At 45.6% G+C, this 23,884-nt stretch overlaps 1 protein-coding gene across 3 annotated transcripts in view; it reads left to right on the forward strand.

Annotated features, from left to right (window-relative positions):
* Positions 1-23,884, forward strand: part of scarb1 (scavenger receptor class B, member 1) — a 128,912-nt gene that overhangs the window by 18,481 nt on the left and 86,547 nt on the right. For all 3 annotated transcript variants that reach the window (XM_070888205.1, XM_070888206.1, XM_070888207.1), the window contains exons 3-4: positions 2,621-2,781; positions 22,374-22,515. In XM_070888205.1, coding sequence (XP_070744306.1) covers positions 2,621-2,781; positions 22,374-22,515 — 303 coding nt within the window. The remainder of the gene's footprint in view (positions 1-2,620; positions 2,782-22,373; positions 22,516-23,884) is intronic.

Raw genomic sequence — 23,884 nt, forward strand, 5'->3', positions numbered from 1 at the left:
CTATTTCATCTTTAATATTTGATTCCAACATTTTCCCCACTACTGATGTCAGGCTAACCGGTCTATAATTACCCTCCTTTCTTAAAAAGTGGTGTTACATTAGCTACCCTCCAGTCCATAGGAATTGATCCAGAGTCCATAGACTGTTGGAAAATGATCACCAATGCATCCATTATTTCGAGGGCCACTTCCTTAAGTACTCTGGGATGCAGACTATCAGGCCCCGGGGATTCATCTGCCTTCAATCCCACAGAAGCTTTTATGTTCCCAGGAAGCTTCCTCTCGTACTCTATTTCCCCCCCTCCTTATTAAACCCTTTGTCCTCCTCTGCTGAATTCTAAATTTCTCCCAGTCCTCAGGTTTGCTGATTTATATGCCTCTTCCTTGGATTTAACCTTGTTAGCCATGGTTGAGCCACGTTCCCCGTTTAACTTTTAGTCCAGACAGGGATGTACAATTGTTGAAGTTCATCCATGTGATCTTTAAATGTTTGCCATTTCCTATTGTTGTGGAAAAATATTTCCGAGACTGTATAATATATAAAGAGAGGTTTATTAAATCGGAGACAAAGCTTTGGGAGAAGTGTTAAAGACCCCTGTCTTTGAACCATTTCTCAAATTGGTATCTTCAGTGAGGCTCTTTTATGTTACAAATTCCGTCACTTTACATCACATGCTTTTGCACTTGTCTTTAAGCCTAGTCATCGCATTACAAGGTTTACTATCCAAGGCTGAGCTTTTGATATAACCCAGCCTCGTATTGTGACAGGGCATTATAAACAAGTGCAGGCTTTTGACACCGGTATAAACAAACATACTCAGCACTTAACGCTCCAGTGTTCATTATCTCACCTTCCAATCTCCATTAACTCAAGGCCATTATACCTTGAAGTTTAACTGTTTAAAGCATAATGCATCAGTATTATCCCTTACAAAATTCATTTAAAGGGGAAAATAAAACAAATGTTTGGTCCCGTATACAATCAAATATATGTCCAAAAATCCGCTCCAACACTATGCACCGTCAACCCTTTAAGTATCATTTGCCAGTCTATTCTAGCCAATTCACGTCTCATAATATCGAAGTTACCTTTCCTTAAGTTAAGGACCCTAGGCTCTGAATTAACTGTGTCATTCTCCATCTCAATAAAGAATTCTACCATATTATGGTCGCTCTTCCCCAAGGGGCCTCGCACACAAGATTGCTAATTAGTCCTTTCTCATTACACATCACCCAGCCTAGGATGGCCAGCCCTCTAGTTGGTTCCTCGACATATTGGTCAAGAAAACCATCCCTAATACACTCCAGGAGATCCTGCTCCACCGTATTGCTACCAGTTTGGTTAGCCCAATCTATATGTAGATTAAAGTCGCCCATGATAACTGCTGTACCTTTTATTACATGCATCCCAAATTTCTTGTTGATGCTGTCCCCAACCTCACTACTACTGTTTGGTGGTCTGTACACAACTCCCACTAGCGTTTTCTGCCCTTTTGTATTCTGCAGCTCCACCCATACAGGTTCCACATCATCCAAGCTAATGTCCTTCCTTACTATTGCATTAATTTCCTCTTTAACCAGCAACGCTACCACCGCCTTTTCCTTTCTGTCTATCATTCCTGAATGTTGAATACACGTGGATGTTGAGTTTCCAGCCTTAGTCACCCTGGAGCCATGTCTCCGTGATGCCAATTATATCATATTCATTAATTGCTGCCTGCGCAGTTAATTCGTCCACCTTATTACGAATACTCCTCGCATTGAGACACAGAGCCTTCAGGCTTATCTTTGGAACACCCTTTGCCCCTTTAGAATTTTGCTGTAATGTGGCCCTTTTTGATTTTTGCCTTGGTTTCTCTGCCCTCCACTTTTACTAGTCTCCTTTCTATCTTTTGCTTCTGCCCCCATTCTACTTCCCTTTGTCTCCCTGCATAGGTTCCCATCCCCCTGCCATATTAGTTTAACCCCTCCCCAACAGCATTAGCAAACACTCCCCCTAGGACATTGGTTCCGGTGCTGCCCAGCTGCAGACCGTCCGGTTTGTACTGGTCCACCTCCCCCAGAACCGGTTCCAATGTCCCAGGAATTTGAATCCCTCCCTTTTGCACCACTCCTCAAGCCACGTATTCATCTTGGCTATCCTGCCATTCCTACTCTGACTAGCACGTGGCACTGGTAGCAATCCTGAGATTACTACCTTTTGATGTCCTACTTTTTAAATTTAACTTCGAGCTCCCTAAATTCAGCTTGTATGACCTCATCCCGTTTTTTACCTAAATCGTTGGTACCTATATGCACCACGACAACTGGCTGCTCACCCTCCCCCTCCTAAATATCCTGCAGCCGCTCCGAGACAGCCTTGACCCTTGTACCAGGGAGGCAACTACCATCCTGGAGTCTTGATTGTGGCCGCAGAAACACCTATCTATTCCCCTTACAGTGGAATCACCTACTACTATAGCTCCCCCACTCTTTTTCCTGCCCTCCTGTGCAGCAGAGCCACCCACGGTGCCATGAACTTTGATTCGAGACCTTTTGAGAAATGCTAACTTTCTCATCATTTGGCTAGTTTTTCACTTGTGTGAACTGAATTTTCACATCCATATTTTCTCATGTATAGAAAGTTCGGATTGATCCTGATAGCGGTCTGTCTTACACCATGTGGCGAGATGTTCCTGTACCCTTCTACATGTCGGTGTACTTCTTTGAAGTTAAAAATCCGCAGGAAATTCTACATGGAGAAAAACCAGTTGTGGGTCAGCGTGGGCCTTATGTTTACAGGTATGTGCCTCAATCAATTCCAAAATGATAATCCAATCATTTAATTATGAATCTTGGGATTTCACATCTGCATTTGATAACTTGTATAAAAGCTAAATATTAAAATTCACTTTGCATGTAGTAGTGTGTGTGAGTGTGTGTGTGGGGGTGGTCTACGGTGGGGTGGATGGGCGGCGGGATTGGGGGAGGGTGGTCAGGGGGTCCGGGGATGGGAGGGTGGTCGAGGAGGGTCCGGGTGGTGGAGATTTCAGAACGTTTTCAAGATTCCGGACGATGCACAGATCAGCTCAATGTCGGAACATTCCGGATTTTGGACGCTCAACCTGCATCATGAACGGTTTTGATAGAGTAAATAAGAAACTGTTTCCAGTGGCGGAAAGATAGTAACCAGAGGACATGGATTTAAGCTGATGGACAAATGAACCAGAGGCACACGAGGAAAAGATTTTTTACACAGTGAGTTGTTGTGATCTGGAATGCATGGCCTGAAATAGTGGCCGAAGCAGATTTAATAATTTATCAAAAGGGAATTAGTTAAATACTTGAAGGGAAAACATTTGAAGAGCAATGGGGTAACAGCGGGTGAAGAGGACTAATTAAATAGCTCATTGGCACACTGGGCCAAATGGCCACCTCCTTTGTTGCATCACTGATTCTATCTCAAAGTACCCTGAGATAATTGGATTATCTACTGGAGAATAAAAGTCTCTCTAATCTTGAGTTTTAATCCTGTTGCAGGAGGGTCTATGTAAGTCATTTTCTTGGCTATATCTTTGTGCTGATCCAGTGAGCGGAGGAAATATTCTTAAAAGAAAGTGACACTCTATTTCTGGTCTTTGCATTATAATTGATACATCATCATCATAGGCAGTCCCTCCGACTCTAAAAATGAGTCCTTAGGTGACTGAACAGTCCAATACGAGAACCGCAGTCTCTGTCACGGGTGGGACAGATAGTCATCAAGGGAAGGGGAGGGTGGGACTGGTTTGCCGCACGCTCCTTCTGCTGCTTACGCTTGATTTCTGCATGCTCTCGGCAATGAGACTCGAGGTGCTCAGCGCACTCCCGGATGCACTTCCTCCACTCGGCAGTCTTTGGCCAGGGACTCCCAGGTGTCGGTGGGGATGTTGCACTTTATCAGGGAGGCTTTGAGGGTGTCCCTGTAGCCCACCTTTGGCTCATTTGCTGTGAAGGAGTTCCGAGTAAAGCGCTTTCTTTGGGAGTCTCGTGTCTGGCATGCGAACAATGTAGCCCTGCCCAGCGAAGCTGATCAAGTGTGGTCAGTGCTTCAACGCTGGGGATGTTGGCCTGGTCGAGGACGCTAATGTTGGTGTGTCTGTCCTCCCAGTGGATTCGCAGGATCTTGTAGACACATCATTGGTGGTATTTTTCCAGCGACTTGAGGTGTCTACTGTACATGGTCCATGTCTCTGAGCCATACAGGAGGGCGGGTATTACTACAGCCCTGTAGACCATGAGCTTGGTGGCAGATTTGAGGGCCTGGTCTTCAAACACTCTTTTCCTCAGGCGGATGAAGGCTGCACTGGCGCACTGGAGGCGATGTTCAATCCCGTCATCAATGTCTGCTCTTATTAAGAGGCTCCCGAGGTATGGGAAATGGTCCACGTTGTCCAGGGCCACGCCGTGAATCTTGATGACTGGGGGGCAGTACTGTGCGGTGGGGACAGGCTGGTGGAGGACCTTCGTCTTACGGATGTTTAGCGCGAGGCCTATGCTTTCGTACGCCTCAGTAAATGCGTTGACCATATCCTGGAATTCAGCCTCTGTGTACAGACGCAGGCGTCGTCCGCGAACTGTAGCTCGACCACCGAGATTGGGGTGGTCTTGGACCTGGCCTGGAGACGGTGAAGGTTGAACAGGTTCCCACTGGTTCTGTAGTTTAGTTCCACTCCAGCGGGGAGCTTGTTGACTGTGAGGTGGAGCATGGCGGCGAGGAAGTTTGAGAAGAGGGTTGGGGCGATGACGCAGCCCTGTTTGACCCCGGTCCGGACGTGGATTGGGTTTGTAATGGATCCATTGGTAAGGATCACGGCCTGCATGTCGTCGTGGAGCAGGCGGAGGATGGTGACGAGCTTTTGGGACCATTCGAAACGGAAGAGGATACTCCATAGACCCTCGCGGTTGACAGTGTCAAAGGCCTTTGTAAGGTCGAAGAAGGCCATGTATAAGGGCTGATGCTGTTCTCTACAATTTTTCCTGCAACTGTCGCGCTGCAAAGATCATGTCTGTTGTGCCCCGTAGGGGACGATATCCGCACATGTGATTCCGGGAGGAGCTCCTCAGCCACAGGAAGAAGACGGTTGAGGAGGATTCTAGTGACGACTTTCCCGGTGGCTGATAATAGGGAGATTCCTCTGTAGTTGCCGCAGTCGGACTTGTCCCCTTTTTTAAAGATGGTCACGATCACTGCATCTCTCAGATCCCTCCAGATGAGAGAGATGAGGTCATGTATCCGCGCCAATAGTGCCTCTCCGCCATACTTCAGTGCCTCAGTGGGAATTCCATCTGCTCCCTATTGCATAAAAGCAGAAGGCTGGTTGCTTACATAACTTGACCCTTTTGTTGAATTCTTGGTCACCCTTGTGTATGAGCACACAGTTGAGTTTACTGAGTCATCAGACTTTAACCCTGCTGACTCCCTGAATGTTGTTGGAACAAGTACTCCACAAATAGTATTGCAATAACCAAGGATAAAGTTGAGGCCTAGGAGTCTTAACAGTCTTGACATTTGTGTGTCCAACCAGTAGAGAGCAGCTATCGAAACAGCAAATAGAATTATGAACCACATCCTTAACTCCTAATGCCTGTTTTTCCTGACTTGCGTTGTATTCTAATCAGGAAATCCTTTCCCATTACAAACATACTCCATATTGACTCAACATCTATAACTACCATAGGGAGTCTATTGCATTGATACCTTGCAGGGAATCCATCTATATAAGCCTGACTGTTCGTATTGGGTAGACATCACTATTCCTGTCCCAAAAGGCTCTAGTCAGCAGTTACCATCTTTGTATGATGGGGGAAAGAATGTGTTTTTAAAAAATACATTTAGGATTTGTGCTACTGGCAGGGCTGCAGTTGCCTGAAGAGGGTGAGAGTGGACCTTCTCCATAAGTTGCTGCCATCTTGTAGTGATGGTGCTCCCGCAATGATGTCGGTGTTTAGAGAATTCCAGAATATTGACCCCGCAATAAGGTGTGTGACTTGAAGGGGATCTTGGAAGTCCCACATACATTGCTCATTTGTCCTTGGAGGTAGAGGTTGTGGAGGAAGACGTTAAAATGACTTTGGAGAGTTTCTGCATCACATTGTGTAGATTATACAGTGGGGGGGGGATAATTAATTATCCCGTGGCAGGCACCAATCAAGTGAACCTTTTTGTTCTGGATGGTAATGAGCTTCACAATTGCACCCATCCAGGGCACTGAGTATTCCATCATGCTTCTGACTTGACCCTTGTAGATGATGGAAAGGCTTTGAGGAGTTGGAAGGGAACCACTTGCAGAGTTCTCAGCCGCTGACCTGATCTTGTAGCCAGTGTTATGACTGGTCAATGGTGACCCCCCAAGATGTTGATGGGAACTTGGCAATGACCGTGCCATGGAAGGGGAGAAGACTGGACTTTCTCTTGTTCAAGATAGACATTATGTGGCAGTTGGCTGATATGACCTGCCACCTGGAAGTTATCCAGGTCCTACTTAAGGGCTGGCTTGGGCTGTTTCATTATCAGATGTGTTGTGAATGGGACTGAACACTGCAATTGTCTGCAAACATTCTTGGTCCTCGCCTTGTGATGATGGAAAAATTATTGATGAAGCAGCTGAAGATGGTTGGGCTGACCTGCAATAAAGTCCTGGGGATGTGATGGCTTGTCTTTCTCTGGTGCTGTGTATAACTCAAGCTATGGGAACATTTTCCCTTTGATCCCTATTGCCAGGGTTTCTTTGTGTCGTGATGTCGACAGCAACTATTCTGTCCTTTCCTCAGGCATTCTGCTATTGGGTTCATAATTGGACCAGGGCTGTGGATGAGGTCTGGGGCTAAGTGGTCCTGGTGAAACCCAAACTGAATTGGTCAATGACACTTGATTTCTCCATCCATCACTTTATTGATGATTGGGAGGAAGCTGATAATTAACCAGGTTAGATTTGTAGCTAACAATGTAGAAGATTACTCGGTAAAGAACTTGCATTCTTTCACAACTTCAGATTTACAGCCAATAAAGTAGTTTTGAAGTGTAGTCAAGATCCTTTATGCCAAGATAAATGAACAGATAATCTGCTTTAAGTGTTAGTTGAGGGATTAAATGTTCTCCAGGACACTGGGAGAATTCAGTAGAAAGATGAGTGTTTTTACGCATCGACTTATTTTGATCTGGAATGCACTATGGTGGAAGCAGATTCAATATTAACTTTCTTAAGGAAATTAGATAAATACTTTTCAGGGCTATGAAGAAAGAGTGATCAAGACAAGGACTCGGGATCATCAATATAAAATTGTCACTAATAAATCCAGTAGGGAATTCTGGGCTGGAGAGGAACTTGGAGGGGGAAGATCCAGTTGTCGTGGTCCACGTGGGTACCAACATATAAGTAGGACAAAGAAAGAGGTTCTGCTGAGGGAGTGAGCGCAGCTAGGGGCCAAATTAAAAAGCAGAACTACAAAGGTGGTAATCTCTTGGATTACTACCTGAGCCACGAGCAAATTTGCATCGGGTAAATAAGATCAAAGTTAAACACGTGGCTCAAAGACTGGTGTGGGAGAAATGGGTTTTGGTTTGTGAGACACTGGCACCAGTACTGGGGTATGGAGCTGTTCCGTGGGGACAGGCTCCACTTCGACTGTGCTGGGACTAGGGTCCTGGTAAATCGAATAACTAGGGCTGTAGAGAGGGCTTTAAACTAAATAGTGGGGAAGGGGGGGTGGGTGGAGGTTCAGGTGAGCGGAAATGTTAAAAGTCACAGAATAAGGAGAAGGCAATAGAGCAGGGTAGCACTGGGGGAAATGAAAACCAGAGCGTAACAGGATGTATAAAAATAAGAGTGGATCAGAAAGTGGGGTCAAAGCTGGGAGAAATGGTAAAAAAACAAATTAAATACTCTTTATCTGAATGCACTCAGCATTTGTAACAAAATAGATGAGTTGATGGCACAAATAGATACAAATGGCTATGATCTGATGGCTATTACAGAGACATGGTTGCAAGGTGACCAAGGCTGGGAACTAAATATTCAGGGGTTTTTGACAATTCGGAAGGACAGACAGAAAGAAAAAGGTGGTGTACCTCTGCTAATAAAGGTGAGGAATGATATTGGCTCAGAAGATCAAGATGTTGGATCAGTTTGGGTGGAGATGAGGAATAATAAGGGGAAGAAGTCACTGGTAAGCGTAGTCTATAGGCCCCCTAACAGTAGCTACACTGTTGGGACGGAGTATAAATCAAGAAATAATGGAGGCTTGTAAGAAAGGTATAGCAATAATTATGGGTGATTTTAATCTTAATATTGATTGGACAAATCAAATTGGCCAGGGTAGTCTTGAGGAAGAGTTCATAGTGTATCCGGGATAGTTGACTTGAACAGTACGTTGCGGAACCAACCAGGGAGCAGGCGATCTTATACCTGGTACTGTGTAATGAGACAGGATTAATAAACGGATCTCCTAGTAAAGGATCCTCTAGGAATGAGTGACCATAACATGGTTGAATTTCAAATTCAGTTGGAGGGTGAGAAAGTTTGGTCTCAACCAGTGTCCTGATCTTAAATAAAGGCGATTTTATAAAGATATGAAGGCAGAGTTGGCTAAAGTAAATTGGGAAAATAGATTAAACATAGAAATTTAGCGCGCAGAAGGAGGCCATTTCGGCCCATCGTGTCCGCTCTGGCCGACAAAGCCGCACGGCCCTCGGTCAGCAGCCCTGAAACATAGAAACATAGAAAATAGGTGCAGGAGTAGGCCATTCGGCCCTTCGAGCCTGCACCACCTTTCAATAAGATCATGGCTGATTATCCACTTCAGTACCCCTTTCCTGCTTTCTCTCCATACCCCTTGATCCCTTTAGCAGTAAGGGCCATATCTAACTCCTTATTGATTATATCCAAATAACTGGCATCAACAACTCTCTGCGGTAGGGAATTCCACAGGTTAACAACTCTGAGTGAAGTTTTTCCTCATCTCAGTCCTTATCCTTAGACTGTGTCCCCTAGTTCTGGACTTCCCAACATTGGGAACATTCTTCCTGCATCTAACCTGTCCAGTCCCGTCAGAATTTTATGTTTCTATGAGATCCCCTCTCATCCTTCTAAACTCCAGTGAATACAGGACCAGTCGATCCAGTCTCTCCTCATATGTCAGTCCTGCCATCCCAGGAATCAGTCTGGTGAACCTTCGCTACATTCCCTCAATAGCAAGAACGTCCTTCCTCAGATTAGGAGACCAAAACTGAACACCATATTCCAGGTGAGGCCTCATTAAGGCCCTGTACAACTGCAGTAAAACCTCCCTGCTCCTATACTCAAATCCCCTAGCTATGAAGGCCATCATGCCATTTTCTGCCTTCACCGCCATTGAACAATGAACAATGGCGGAAAGGTAAAGAGAATCTGGCCCAACCAGTCCGCCTCACACAACTGCGACATCCCTTATACTGAAACATTCTACACTCCACCCCAACCAGAGCCATGTGATCTCCTGGAAGAGGCAAAAAAAAAGATAAAAATTGGGGGAAATAATCTGGGAAAATTCCTCTCCAACCCACCCAGGCGATCGAAACTAGTCCAGGAGATCACCTTGGCCATATTCGATTCCCTGAAGTACTTACCATCATATCTAGTTGGTTCCTCAACATATTGGTCTAGAAAGCCATCCCTTGTACACTCCAGGAAATCTTCCTCCTCCGCATTGCTACATTTAAATGTGGTGAGTGTTTCTGCTTCTACCACCCTTCCAGGCAGTGAGTTCCCGGCCCCACAACTGACTGCGTGAAGAAACTTCCCCTCTGAACCTTCCACCAACCACCTTAAACTGACGCCCTCATAATTGACCCCTCCACCAAGGGAAATAGGCCCTTTCTGTCCACTATGTCCAGGCTCCTAAAAAATTTTTTACACCTGAATGAGGTCTCCTCTCCGCCTCCTCTGTTCCAATGCGAACAAACCCAGCCTATCCCATCTGTCCTCATAACTAAGATTCTCCATTCCAGGCAGCATCTTCGTAAATCTCCTCTGCAATCACGCCCTTCCTATAATACGGCAACCAGAACTGCATGCAGTACTCCAGCTGTGGCCTAACCAGTGTATTATACAATTTAAGCATAACCTCCCTGCTCTTATATTCTATACCTCGGCTAATAAAGGCAAGCATTCCGAAAGCCTTATTAACCACCTTATCCACCTGGCCTGCTACTTTCAGGGATCTGTGGACAAGCACTCCAAGGGCCCTTTGTTCATCTGCACTATTAAATGGCCGACCGCTTAATGTGTATACCCTTTCCTTATTAGCCCTCCACAAGTGCATCACCTCACACTTCTCTAAAATAAATTCCATTTGCCACTGCTCTGCCCACCTGACCAGTAGATTGATATCCTCCTGCAGCCCATGACGTTTCTCTTCATTATCAACCACACAGCCAATTTTAGTGTCAGCTGCAAACTTCTTAATCATACTCCCTGTATTCAAATCTAAATCGTTGATATGTACCACAAAAAGCAAGGGACCCAGCACTGAGCCCTGCGGAACCCCACTGGAAACATCCTTCCAGTCACAAAAACATCCATCAACCATTACCCTTTGCTGCTTGCCTCTGAGCCAATTTTGGATCCAACTTGCCACTTTGCCCTGGATCCCATGGGCTTTAACCTTTGTGAATAGTCTACCATGTGGGACCTTATCAAAAGCTTTGCTAAAGTCCATATACACTACATCGTACGCACCACCCTCATCGACCCTCCTGGTTACCCCCTCAAAAAATTCAATCAGTTTAGTCAAACACGATCTTCCCTTAACAAATCCATGCTGATTATCCCTAATTAATCCTTGACTTTCTAAATGTAGATTTATCCTGTCCTTCAGGAGATTTTCCAATAATTTTCCCATCACTGAGGTTAGGCTGACAGGCCTGTAATTACTTGGCCTATCCCTTTCTCCCTTCTTAAACAAGGGTACCACATTAGCAGTCCTCCAATCCTCCAGCACCATGCCTGAATCTAAAGAGGACTGGAAAATATGGTCAAGGCCTCTGCCATTTCCTTTTACTTCGCTCAACAGCCTGGGATGCATTTCATCCGGGCCTGAGGACTTATCCACTTTGAAAGCTGCTGAACCCCTTAATACCACCTCTCTCACTATGTTTATTTCATCCAGAGTTTCACATTCCTCCTCGATAGCAGTATCTGCATTGTCCCTTTCCTTTGTGAAAACAGACGCAAAGTATTCATTAAGAACCATACCAACATCTTCTGCCTCCACACACACATTACCCTCATGGTATCTAATAGGCCCTACCCTTTCTTTAATTATCCTCTTACTCTTAATATATTTATAGAACATCTTTGGGTTTTCCTTGATTTTACTTGCCAATAATTTTTCATGCTCTTGCTTAGCATTCCTAATATCCTTTTAATTTCACCTCTAAACTTCCTATATTCTTCCAGGGATTCTACAGTATTTAACCGTTGGTATCTGACATAAGGTTCCCTTTTTTTCTTTATCCTCCCCTGTAAGTCTCTAGAATTATTTTTCCCAGCCTTTTTCTTTAAGGGCACATGTTTGGCCTGAGCCCTCCGGATCTCCTCCTTGAATGTGCCCACTGTTCCGACACTGATTTACCTTCAAGTAGCTGTTTCTAATCCACTGTGGCCAAATCACTTCTCAACTTAGCAAAGTTAGCTTTTCCCAATTTGGAACTTTTATTCCAGGTCTATCCTTGTCCTTATCCATAACTATCTTGAATCTGACTGAATTATGGTCACTGGCACCCAAATGCTCTCTCACTAATATCCCTTCCACCTGCCCAGCTTCATTTCCCAAAACTAAATCCAAAACCACCCTCTCCCATGTTGGGTAAAAAAGTTCTCTTGAATGCATTTCAGGCATTCAGCACCCTCTATACCCTTCACACTAAATTTGTCCCAATCAATATTTGGATAGTTGAAATCCCCTACTATTATTGCCCTATGGTTTTTGGGTTTCACAGAAATGTGCCTACATATTTGCTCCTCTATCTCCCTCCCACTGTTTGGGGGTCGATAATACATGCCCAGCAGTGTGATCGCCCCTTTTTTATTTTTCAGTTCGACCCATATGGCCTCATATGATCTCTCTAACATGTCATCCCTCCTCACAGCAGTAATAGTTTCTTTAATCGATACGTGACCTCCCCTTTTTACCCCCCTCTCTGTCCTGTCTAAAAATCCTGTTAGCAGGAATATTGAGCTGCCAAACCTGCCCCTCTTTCAGCCATGTCTCTAACGGCTATAATGTCATACTCCCAAGTGTCTACCTGTGCTCTCAGCTCATCCGCCTTATTCGCTATACTCCTTGCATTGAAGTATATAGCATTCAGCAAAGGAAGATCTCCTTGATTACTACTTACTAAACCTTGTTTCCTCTGTCTTACAGATTCACTTTCTGCATTCTTCCTTTGCAATTTCAGCTTTACTTCCTTCCCTTTTGAATTCGTTGTCAGGTTCCCATCCCCCTGCCAAGTTAGTTTAAAATCTCAACAGCACAAGCAAAACTCCCCGTGAGGATATTGGTCCCGACGCTGCTGAGGTGCAACCAGTCCGGTTTGTACAGGTCCCATCTCCCCCAGAAGCAGTCCCAATGCCTCAGAAATTTAAAGCCCTCCCTCCTACACCAACTCTCCAGCTACGTGTTCATCCTCTCTATCCTCCTATTCGTGGCACCGGTAGTAACCCGGAGATTACTACCTTTTAATTTTTCCTCCTAGTTCCCTAAATTCTGCATGCAGGACTTCATCTCTCTTTCTACCTATGTCATAGGTCCTGATATGGACCACGACCTCTAGCTGTTCCCCTCTCCCCCAGAATGCCCTGCGTCCACTCTGGCACCAGGGAGGCACCATACCATCCTGGAGTCCATCTACAGCCACAGAAACGCCTCTCTGTTCCCGCGGGGGGGGGGGGGGGGGGGGGGGTGCGTTGTTCCCCGCGGGGGGAGGGGTGCGTTGTTCCCCGCGGGGGGGAGGGGTGCGTTGTTCCCTGCGGGGGGGGGGGGTGCGTTGTTCCCCGCGGGGGGGGGGGGTGCGTTGTTCCCCGCGGGGGGGAGGGGTGCGTTGTTCCCCGCGGGGGGGGGGGCGTTGTTCCCCGCGGGGGGCGTTGTTCCCCGCGGGGGGCGGGGGGGCGTTGTTCCCCGCGGGGGGCGGGGGTGCGTTGTTCCCCGCGGGGGGCGGGGGTGCGTTGTTCCCCGCGGGGGTGCGTTGTTCCCCGCGGGGGGCGGGGGTGCGTTGTTCCCTGCGGTAGGGGGCGTTACTCCCTGCGCCCCGCGGTGTGCTCACTGGCAGTTGATAAGCAGTGGCAGACGTTGAAGGAGATATTTCATAACTCTCAACAAAAATATATTCCAGTGAGAAGGAAAGACTTTAAGAGAAGGGATAACCATCCGTGGCTAACTAAGGAAGTAAAGGATGGTATTGAATTGAAAACAAGGGCATACAATTTGGCCAAGATTAGTGGGAGGCCAGAGGATTGGGACATTTTTAAAAACCAGCAAAGGACGCCGGAAAAAATAAGAGCGGGAATAGAGATTGAGAGTCAGATAGTCAGAGCTTCTAAAGGTATATAAAAAGGAAGAGAGTGGCTAAAGTAAATGTAGGTCCCCTGGAGGATGAGACTGGGGAATTAATAATGGGGAACAGGGAAATGGCAGAGACTTTGAACAAATATTTTGTATCGGTCTTCATAAGAACATAAGAATTAGGAACAGGAGTAGGCCATCTAGCCCCTCGAGCCTGCTCTGCCATTCAACAAGATCATGGCTGATCTGGCTGTGGACTCAGCTCCACTTACCCGCCCTCTCCCCGTAACCCTTAATTCCCTTATTGGTTAAAAATCTATCTATCTGTGACTTGAATACATTCAATGAGCTAGCCTCAACTGCTTCCCTGGGCAGAGAATTCCACAGTTTCACAACCCTCTGGGAGAAGAAATTCCTTCTCAAATCGGTTTTAAATTGGCTCCCCCGTATTTTGAGGCTGTGCCCCCAAGTTCTAGTCTCCCCTACCAGTGGAAACAACCTCTCTGCCTCTATCTTGTCCATCCCTTTCATTATTTTAAATGTTTCTATAAGATCACCCCTCATCCTTCTGAACTCCAACGAGTAAAGACCCAGTCTACTCAATCTATCATCATAAGGTAACCCCCTCATCTCCAGAATCAGCTTAGTGAATCATCTCTGTACCCCCTCCAAAGCTAGTATATCCTTAAGTAAGGTGACCAAAACTGCACGCAGTACTCCAGGTGCGGCCTCACCAATACCCTGTACAGTTGCAGCAGGACCTCCCTGCTTTTGTACTCCATCCCTCTCTCAATGAAGGCCAACATTCCATTCGCCTTCCTGATTACCTGCTGCACCTGCAAACAAACTTTTTGGGATTCATGCACAAGGACCCCCAGGTCCCTCTGCACCGCAGCATGTTGTAATTTCTCCCCATTCAAATAATATTCCCTTTTACTGTTTTTTTTTTTTCCAAGGTGGATGACCTCACATTTTCTGACATTGTATTCCATCTGCCAAACCTTAGCCCATTTGCTTAACCTATCTAAATCTCTTTGCAGCCTCTCTGTGACCTCTACACAACCCGCTTTCCCACTAATCTTTGTCATCTGCAAATTTTGTTACACTACACTCTGTCCCCTCTTCCAGGTCATCTATGTATATTGTAAACAGTTGTGGTCCCAGCACAGATCCCTGTGGCACATCACTAACCACCGATTTCCAACCCGAAAAGGACCCATTTATCCCGACTCTCTGCTTTCTGTTAGCCAGTCAATTCTCGATCCATGCTAATCTATGCTTCACGGTAGAAGACATTAAAAACATCCCAATAGTGGATAATCAAGGGGCTATAGGGAGGGAGGAACTTAATACAATCACTATCACTAAAGAAAAGGTATTTGGTGAAATAATGTGACTAAAGGCAGACAAGTCCTCTGGACCTGATTGCTTTCATCCTAGAGTCTCAAAAGAAGTGGCTGCGCAGATAGTGGATGCATTGGTTGCAATCTACCAAAATTCCCTGGATTCTGGGGCGGTCCCAGCGGATTGGAAAACCGCAAATGTAACGTCCCTATTTAAAAACGCAGGGAGACAGAAAGCAGGAAACTATAGACCAGTTAGCCTAACATCTGTTATTTGGAAAATTATAAAATCATAGAAATTTACAGCACAGAAGGAGTCGATTTCGGCCCATCGTGCCTGTGCCGACTGACCAAGAGCTATCCAGCCTAATCCCACTTTCTAGCTCTTGGTCCGGCGCTTCAAGCGCACATCCAAGTATTTTTTTAAATATAGTGAGGGTTTCTGCCTCTACCACCCTTTCAGGCAGTGAGTTCCAGACCCACACCACCCTCTGGGTGAAGAAATTTCCCCTCAAATCCCCTCTAAACCTTCCACCAATTACTTTAAATCTATGCCCCCTGGTTGTTGACCCCTCTGCCAAGGGAAACTGGTCGTTTTTATTCACTCTATCCAGGCCCCTCAATTTTATACACCTCAATCAGGTCTCCCCTCAGCCTCCTCTGTTCTAAAGAAAACAGACCCAGCATCTCCAAGCTTCCCTCATAGCCAAAATTCTCCAGCCCAGGCAACGTTCTTGTAAATCTCCTCTGCATCCTTTCCAGTGCAATCACATCCTTCCTGTAATGTGGTGACCAGAACTGCACGCAGTACTCCAGCTGCGGCCTAACCAGTGTTTTATACAGTTCAAGCATAACATCCTTGCTCTTGTATTCCATGCCTCGACTAATGAAGGCAAGTATTCCATATGCCATCTAAACCACCTTATCTACCTGGCCTGCTACCTTCAGGGATCTGTGGACCTGCATTCCAAGTTCCCTTTGTTCCTCTACAATTTCGATGTGTTACCATTTCATGTGTATTCCCTTGCCTTGTTAGACCTCCCCAAGTACATTACCTCACACTTATCCGGATTGAATTCCATTTGCCACCCTGCCCACCTGACCAGTTCATTGATATCTTTCTGCAGTCCGCAACTTTCTTAAGAACATAAGAAATAGGAGCAGGAGTCGGTCATTTGGCCGCTCGAGCCTGCTCCGCCATTCAATAAGATCATGGCTGATCTGATCATGGACTCAGCTCCACTTTCCCTGCCCGCTCCCCATAACCCTTTACTCCCGTATTGGTTAAGAAACCATCTATTTCTGTCTTAAATTTATTTAATGTCCCAGTTTCCTCTGAGGCAGCGAATTCCACAGATGTAAAACCCTCAGAGAAGAAATTTCTCCTCATCTCAGTTTTAAAAAGGACAGCCCCTTATTCTAAGATTATGCCCTCTAGTTCTAGTCTCCTCTATCAGTGGAAACATCCTCTCTATATCCACCTTGTCAAGCCCCCTCATAATCTTATGTTTTGATAAGATCACCTCTCATTCTTCTGAATTCCAATGAGTAGAGGCCCAACCTACTCAACCTTTTCTCATAAGTCAACCCCCTCATCTCCGGAATCAACTGAGTGAACCTTCTCTGAACAGCCTCCAATACAAATATATCCTTCCTTTAAATAAGGAGAGCAAAACTGTACGCAGTACTCTAGGTGTGGCCTCACCAATACCCTATACATTTGTAGCAGAACTTCTCTGCTTTTATACTCTATCCTCCTTGCAATAAAGTCCTACATTCCATTTGCCTTCCTGATTACTTGCTGTACCTGCATACTAACATTTTGTGTTTCATGCACAAGGACCCCCAGGTCCATCTGTACTGCAGCATTTTGTAATTTTTCTCCATTTAAATAAGTAATTTGTTTTTTTATTTTTTCTGCCAAAGTGGATAACCTCACATTTTCCCACATTATACTCCATCTGCCAAATTTTTGCCCACTCACTTAGTCTGTCTGTATGTATCCCTTTGCAGATTTTTTGTGTCCTCCTCACAGCTTGCTTTCCCACCCATCTTTGTATCATCAGCAAACTTGGCTACATTACACTCGGTGCCTTCATCCAAATTATTAATATAGATTGTAAATAGTTGAAGCCCCAGCACTGATCCCTGTGGCACCTCACTAGTTTCTGTTTGCCAACCGGAAAATTACCCATTCATCCCGACTCTCTGTTTTCTGTTAGATAGCCAATCCTCTATGCATGCTAATATATTACCCCCAACCCTGTGAGCTTTTATCTTGTGCAGAAACCTTTTATGTGGCACCTTATTGAATGCCTTCTGGAAATCCAAATACACCACATCCACTGGTTCCCCCTTATCCACCCTGCTCGTTACATCCTCAAAGAACTCCAGCAACATGATTTCCCTTTCAGAAAACCATGCTGACTCTGCTTGATTGAATCATGCTTTTCCAAATGTCCTGCTACTGCTTCCTTAATAATGGACTCCAGCATTTTCCCAACAATAGACATTGGGCTAACTGATCAGTAGTTTCCGGCTTTCTGTCTGCCTCCTTTTTCAAATAGAGGTGTTACATTTGCAGTTTTCCAATCCGCTGGGACTTCCCCAGAATCCAGGGAATTTTGGTAGATTACAACCGATGCGGCCACTTTTTAAGACCGTAGGATGCAAGCCATCAGGTCCAGGGGACTTGTCCACCTTTAGTCCCATTATTTTACCAAGTATTACTTCATTATTGATAGTGATTGTTTTAATTTCCTCCCTCCCTATAGCCCCTTGATTATCCACTATTGGGATGATTTTAGTGTCTTCTACTGTTAAGACCGATACAAAATATTTGTTCAATGTCTCTGCCATTTCCCTGTTCCCCATTATTAATTCCCCAGTCTCATCCTCCAGGGGACCTACATTTACTTTAGCTACTCTTTTTTTTCTTTTTTATTTACCTGTAGAAACTCTTACTATCTATATTTCATGCTAGTTTACTTTCATAATCTATCTTCCCCCTCTATATTAATTTTTTAGTCATTATCTGCTGACTTTTATAAGTTTCCCAATCCTCTGGCCTTCCACTAGTCCTGGCCACATTGTATACCCTTGTTTTCAATTTGATACCATCCCTTATTTCCTTAGTTAGCCACAGATGGTTATCCCTATTCTTACAGTCCTTCCTTCTCATTGGGATTTATTTTTGTTGAGGGTTATGACATATCTCCTTAAATGTCTGCCACTGCTCATCAACCATCTTACACTTTAATCTATTTTCCTAGTTCACTTTAGCCAACTCTACCTTCATACCTTTGTAGTTTCCTTTATTTAAGCTTAGGACATAGTTTGAGATCCAACTCTCTCTCCCTCAAACTGAATTTGAAATTCAGCCATGTTATGATCCCTCTTTCCTGGAGGATCCTTTACTAGGAGATCATTTATTAATCCTGTCTCATTACACAGTACCAGATCTAAGATAGCTTGCTCCCTGGTTGGTTCCACAACGTACTGTTCAAGGGAACTATCCCGGATACACTCTAGGAACGCTTACTGAAGGTTACCTTGACCAATTTGACTTGTCCAATCAAGATGAAGATTATCTCCTTCATTATCAACCACACAGCCTAGTGTCATCTGCAAGCTTCTTAATCGTACCCCCAACATTTAAGTCCAAGTCATTGATATGTACCACAAAAAGCAAGGGACCCAGCACTGAGCCCTATGGAACCCCACTGGAAACATCCTTCCAGTCAAAAAAACACCCATCAACCACTACCCTTTGCATCCTGCCTCTGAACGAATTTTGGATCCAACTTGCCACTTTGCCCTGGATCCCATGGGCTTTTACTTTCGTGACCAGTCTGCCAAGCTTTGCTAAAATCCATATACACTACATCATACGCACTGCCCTAATCAACCGTCCTGGTTACCCTCTTCAAACAACAGGACAAGTCCGACTGCGGCAACTGCAGAGGAATCTCTGTTATCAGCCACTGGGAAAGTTGTCGCTTGAGTCCTCCTCAACCCTCTTCTCCCTGTGGCCGATGAGCTCCTCCCGGAGTCACACTGGATTTCGTCCCCTACAGGGCACAACGGACATGATTTTTGCAGCGCGACAGCTGTAGCAAAAATGCAGGGAGCAGCACCAGCCCTTATACATGGCTGCTTTCAACCTTACAAAAGCCTTTGACACGGTCAACTGAGGTCTGTGGAGCGGCGTCCTCTGTTTCGGATGCCCCTAAAAGTTCGTCAACATTCTCCGCCTGCTCCATGACGACACGCAGGCTGTGAACCTTACCAACGGATCCATCACAGACCCAATCCACGTCCGGACCGGGGTCAAACAAGACTGCGTCATCACTCCAACCCTCTTCTCAATCTTCCTCGCTGCCATGCTCCACCTCACAGTCAACAAGCTCCCCGCTGGAGTGGAACTAAACTACAGAACCAGTGGGAACCTGTTCAACCTGCGCCGTCTCTAGGCTAGGTCCATGACCATCCCAGCCTCTGTCGTCGAGCTACAGTACGCGGACGACGCCTGCGTCTGTGCACATAGAGGCTGAACTCCAGGACATAGTCGACGTATTTACTGAGGCGTACAAAAGCATAGGCCTCGCGCTAAACATCTGTAAGATAAAGGTCCTCCAGCAGCCTGTCCTCACCACACAGCATTGCCCCCAGTCATCAAGATCCACAGCGCGGCCCTGGACAACGTAGACCATTTCCCATACCGCGGGAGCCTCTTATCAACAAGAACAGGCATCGACGACGAGATCCAACACCGCCTCCCATGCGCCTGTGCAACCTTCGGCCGCCTGAGGAAAAGTGTTCAAAGATCAGACCCTCAAATCTACCGTCATGGTCTACAGGGCTATAGTAATACCCGCCCTCCTGTATGGCTCAGAGACATGGACCAAGTACAGTAGATACCTCAAGTCGCTGGAGAAATACTACCAACGATGTTTCCGCAAGACACGCCAACATTAGCGTCCTTGACCAGGCCAACATCTCCAGCATCGAAGCACTGACCACACTTGATCAGCTCCGCTGGGCAGGCCACATTGTCCACATGCCAGACACGAGACTCCCAAAGCAAGCGCTCTACTATGAACTCCTTCATGGCAAACATGCCAAAGGTGGGCAGAGGAAACGTTACAAGGATACCCTCAAAGCCTCCCTGGTAAAATGCAACATCCCCACTGACACCTGGGAGAACCTGGCCCAAGATTGCCTTAAGTGGAGGAAGTGCATCCGGGAGGGCGCTGAGCACCTCCAGTCTCGTCGCTGAGAGCATGCAGAAATTTCAGCCACCTAAGGACTCATTTTAAGAGTGGAAGCAAGTCTTCCTCGATTCTGAGGGACTGCCTATGATGATGATGACCTCCTCAAAGTTCAATCAAGTTAGTCAGTCACGACCTTTCCTTGACACATCCATGCTGACTGTCGTTGATTAATCCATGTCTTTACAAATGAAGATTTATCCTGTCCTTCAGGATTTTTTCCTATAATTTTCCCACCACCGAGGATAGGATGACTGGCCTGTATTTACTCAGTCTATCCCTTTCTCCCTTTTTAAACATATTTACAACATTAGCAGTCCTCCAGTCCTCTGGCACCCACTGTAGCCAGAGAGGATTGGAAAATGATGGTCAGAGCCTTTGTTATTTCCTCTCTTGCTTCTCTCAACAACCTGGGATACATTTCTTCCCGGCCTGGAGATTTATCCACTTTCCAAGCTGCTAAGCCCCTTAATACTTCCTCTCTCTCTGTTTATCTCATCTAATATTTCACATTCCTCCTCCCTCATTACAAAGTCTGGATAACTGAACAGAGGGCTGGGTTAATGATCTGGAGCCATGAGTTCAAATCCTACCAGCGAATTTAAATTCAGTTAATTAAATAAATCTGGACTAAAAAACCATGTGAGTAATAGTGACCATGAAACTATCGGATTGTTGTAAAAACCCATCGGGTTCACTGATGTCCTTTCGGGAAGGAAATCTGCCGATCTTATCCTATACATGACTCCAGACCCACAGCAATGTGATTCTTCACTGCCCTCTAAAATGGGCTAGGGAGACACGCTGTGCCAAACCATTATGAAAAACACTAATAAGAATACAATGGACGGACTACCTAGCATTGACCTAGGCTTCAGATTCGGACATGTAAAAGGCACACCCAGCCCAGTCGACCCTACAAGTCCTCCTTTCTAATATCTGGGGACTTGTGCAAAACATCAGCCCTTTTCAACAGAATTACCATCGTCTAATCCCCATTATCTTGGGAGTCACCATTGACCAGAAACGTAACTGGACCAGCCACAGAAATACTGTGGCAACAAGAGCAGGTCAGAGGCTGGGTATTCTGTGGTGAGTGTCTCACCTCCTGACTCCCCAAAGCCTTTCCACCATCTACAAGGCACAAGTCAGGAGTGTGATGGAATACTTTCCACTTGCCTGGATGGGTGCAGCTCCAACAACACTCAAGAAGCTCGACACCTTCCAGGACAAAGCAGCCCGCTCGATCGGCTCCCCATCCACCACCTTCAACATTCACTCCCTCCACCACCGGCGCCCCCTGGCTGCAGTGTGTGTACTCGCCAAGGATTCTTCGACAGCACCTCCTCTACCCCTTAGAAGAACAAGGGCAGCAAGTGCATGGGAACACCACCACCTCCAAGTTACACACTATCCTGAATTGAACATATATATATCAGCCTTTCCTTTGTCGCTCGGTCCAAATCCTGGAACTCCCTCCCTAACAGCACTGCGGGAGAACCTTCACCACACGGACTGCAGCGGTTCAAGGCGACTCATCACCACCTTCTCAATTAGGGATGGGCAATAAATGCCGGCCTTGCCAGTGACGTCCCGTGAATGAATTTTAAAAAACCCTACTCTACACTCCTCTCCTTGAGGAATGAGGTCTACTCGTGCTGCTGGCTGGTCCACATTACGTTGTAGTGTAATGTAGCCAGAATTCTGTTTCTCTGTCTTCTGACGAAGGTAAGGAAACCGAACTAATCCAGAGGCATAGACTAATAATCCTGGAGAATGAGAGTTCAAACCCCTCCAAGGTAGTTTGAGAATTTGAATTCTATTCAAAAAAAACTGGAAATAAAACATTGGTCTCAGTAAAAGTGACCACGACACTATCGGATTGTAAAAACCCAACTGGGTCACTAATGTCCATTAGCAAAGGAAATCTGCTGCCCTTACCCAGTCTGGCCTATATGTGACTCCAGTCCTATACCAACGTGGTCGACTCTTAGTTTCCTTCCGAATTTGCTGCTTCAGGGATGCTGCTGCCTCCCTGGAGCGCGATTGGCTCCAAACTAGTTCCCTAGCACTACGTGACGCATATTGGGAACTCCTGCAGCTTTGGCCGAATTCATGTTTCGTCCTTGTGCAGTTAGTTATTCTGCCTCTGTTAGTATGTGTTTTACTTTCAGCATTGATTATTGGTTTTAATTTACAGAGAATACAGACAGAAAAGCAACATTACTTTTCACAACAATTACACTGTCTCGTTCCGTGAATATCGGCGCTACCATTTCTGTCGTAAACGATCAGCTGGGAATGAGAGTGATGAGCTGATCCTGCCCAACATGCTTGCACTGGTAGGTATACACTTTACATCAGTTCTCTAGATGCCAATAGCAGTGAAGTTGGAATATGTAACATGGCTGCAACCATCTGGAGATGCCGATGACATCCTGAATAGTGAGAGTGAAGCTTTTGTATTGATGACACAGAATCTACAGCACAACAACAGGCCATTGGGCCAGACCTGTATGCTGGTGTTTGGCTCCTTTACCTAATTACCTCTTCCCACATTCTCTTCTTCCTCCTGTTTGCATTGAGCCTCCCCTTAATGTATCAATGCTCCCTGCTTCAACCACTCTCGTGTGGCAGCTGGTTCCTCATTCTCAAAACGCCAAAGGAATTCCTCCTAAATTCTTTCTTTGATCTATTAGTGACTGTCTTATATTTATGGCCCTTGTTCTGGGCTCGTCCACAAGTGGAAACCGTTTTCCACATCCACCGAACCAAATCCCTTCATCATTTTAAAGACCTCTGTCAGGTCTCTTAGTCCCTCTTTTCCAGAGAAAGGAGTTTCAGACTGCTCAATCTTTCCTGATAGTTGCATCCTCTTAATTCTGGTGCTATCCTTGTAAATCTTTTCAGCACCTTCCCCAGTGCTTCAATATCCTTTTTGTAGTATGTGGACCAAAACTGCTCACAGTACTGTGAGTGAGGTCTCTGAGGTTTGAGATACATTTAACATCACCTTCCTGCTATTGTATTCTATTCCTCTAGAAATGAACCCTAATACTTTGTTTGCACTTGATAGCCTTATCAACTTGTGATTTGTGTATCTGTATTCCCAGATCTCTCTGCTCTTCTGCCCCATCCAAGAAATGTGGCCTCCTCATTACTCCCACCAGAATGAACCACCTCACACTTTGCTTTACTGACTATCATTTGCCATTGATCACCAAGCTTGTTTGTCTTCCTGTAGTTTGGTGCGGTCTCCACTTTATTAATTGTACCCTCTAATTTGGTATCATAGAATCTCACAGCATAGAAGTAGGCCTTTGGCCCATCGTGCCTGTGCTGGCTTTTTGGTGGAGCGATCCAATTAATCCCATTCCCCCGCTCTTTCCCATTGCACTATTAATTTTTTCCCCTCAAATATTTATCCAATTCCCTTTGGAAAGTTATTATTGAATCTGCCCCCATCGCCCGTCAGGCAACACACTGCAACAAATAATCTTTCCTCAATTGTACATTCCTGTCTGGCATAAAAATAAAAAAGGGAAGGTGGCTCAACCGTGGCTATCAAGGGAAATCAGGGATAGTATTAAAGCCAAGGAAGTGGCATACAAATTGGCCAGAAATAGCAGCGAACCTGGGGACTGGGAGAAATTTAGAACTCAGCAGAGGAGGTCAAAGGGTTTGATTAGGGCAGGGAAAATGGAGTATGAG

The sequence above is a fragment of the Pristiophorus japonicus genome, chromosome 8 (genome assembly GCF_044704955.1).
Source record: "Pristiophorus japonicus isolate sPriJap1 chromosome 8, sPriJap1.hap1, whole genome shotgun sequence".
Taxonomy (NCBI): domain Eukaryota; kingdom Metazoa; phylum Chordata; class Chondrichthyes; family Pristiophoridae; genus Pristiophorus; species Pristiophorus japonicus.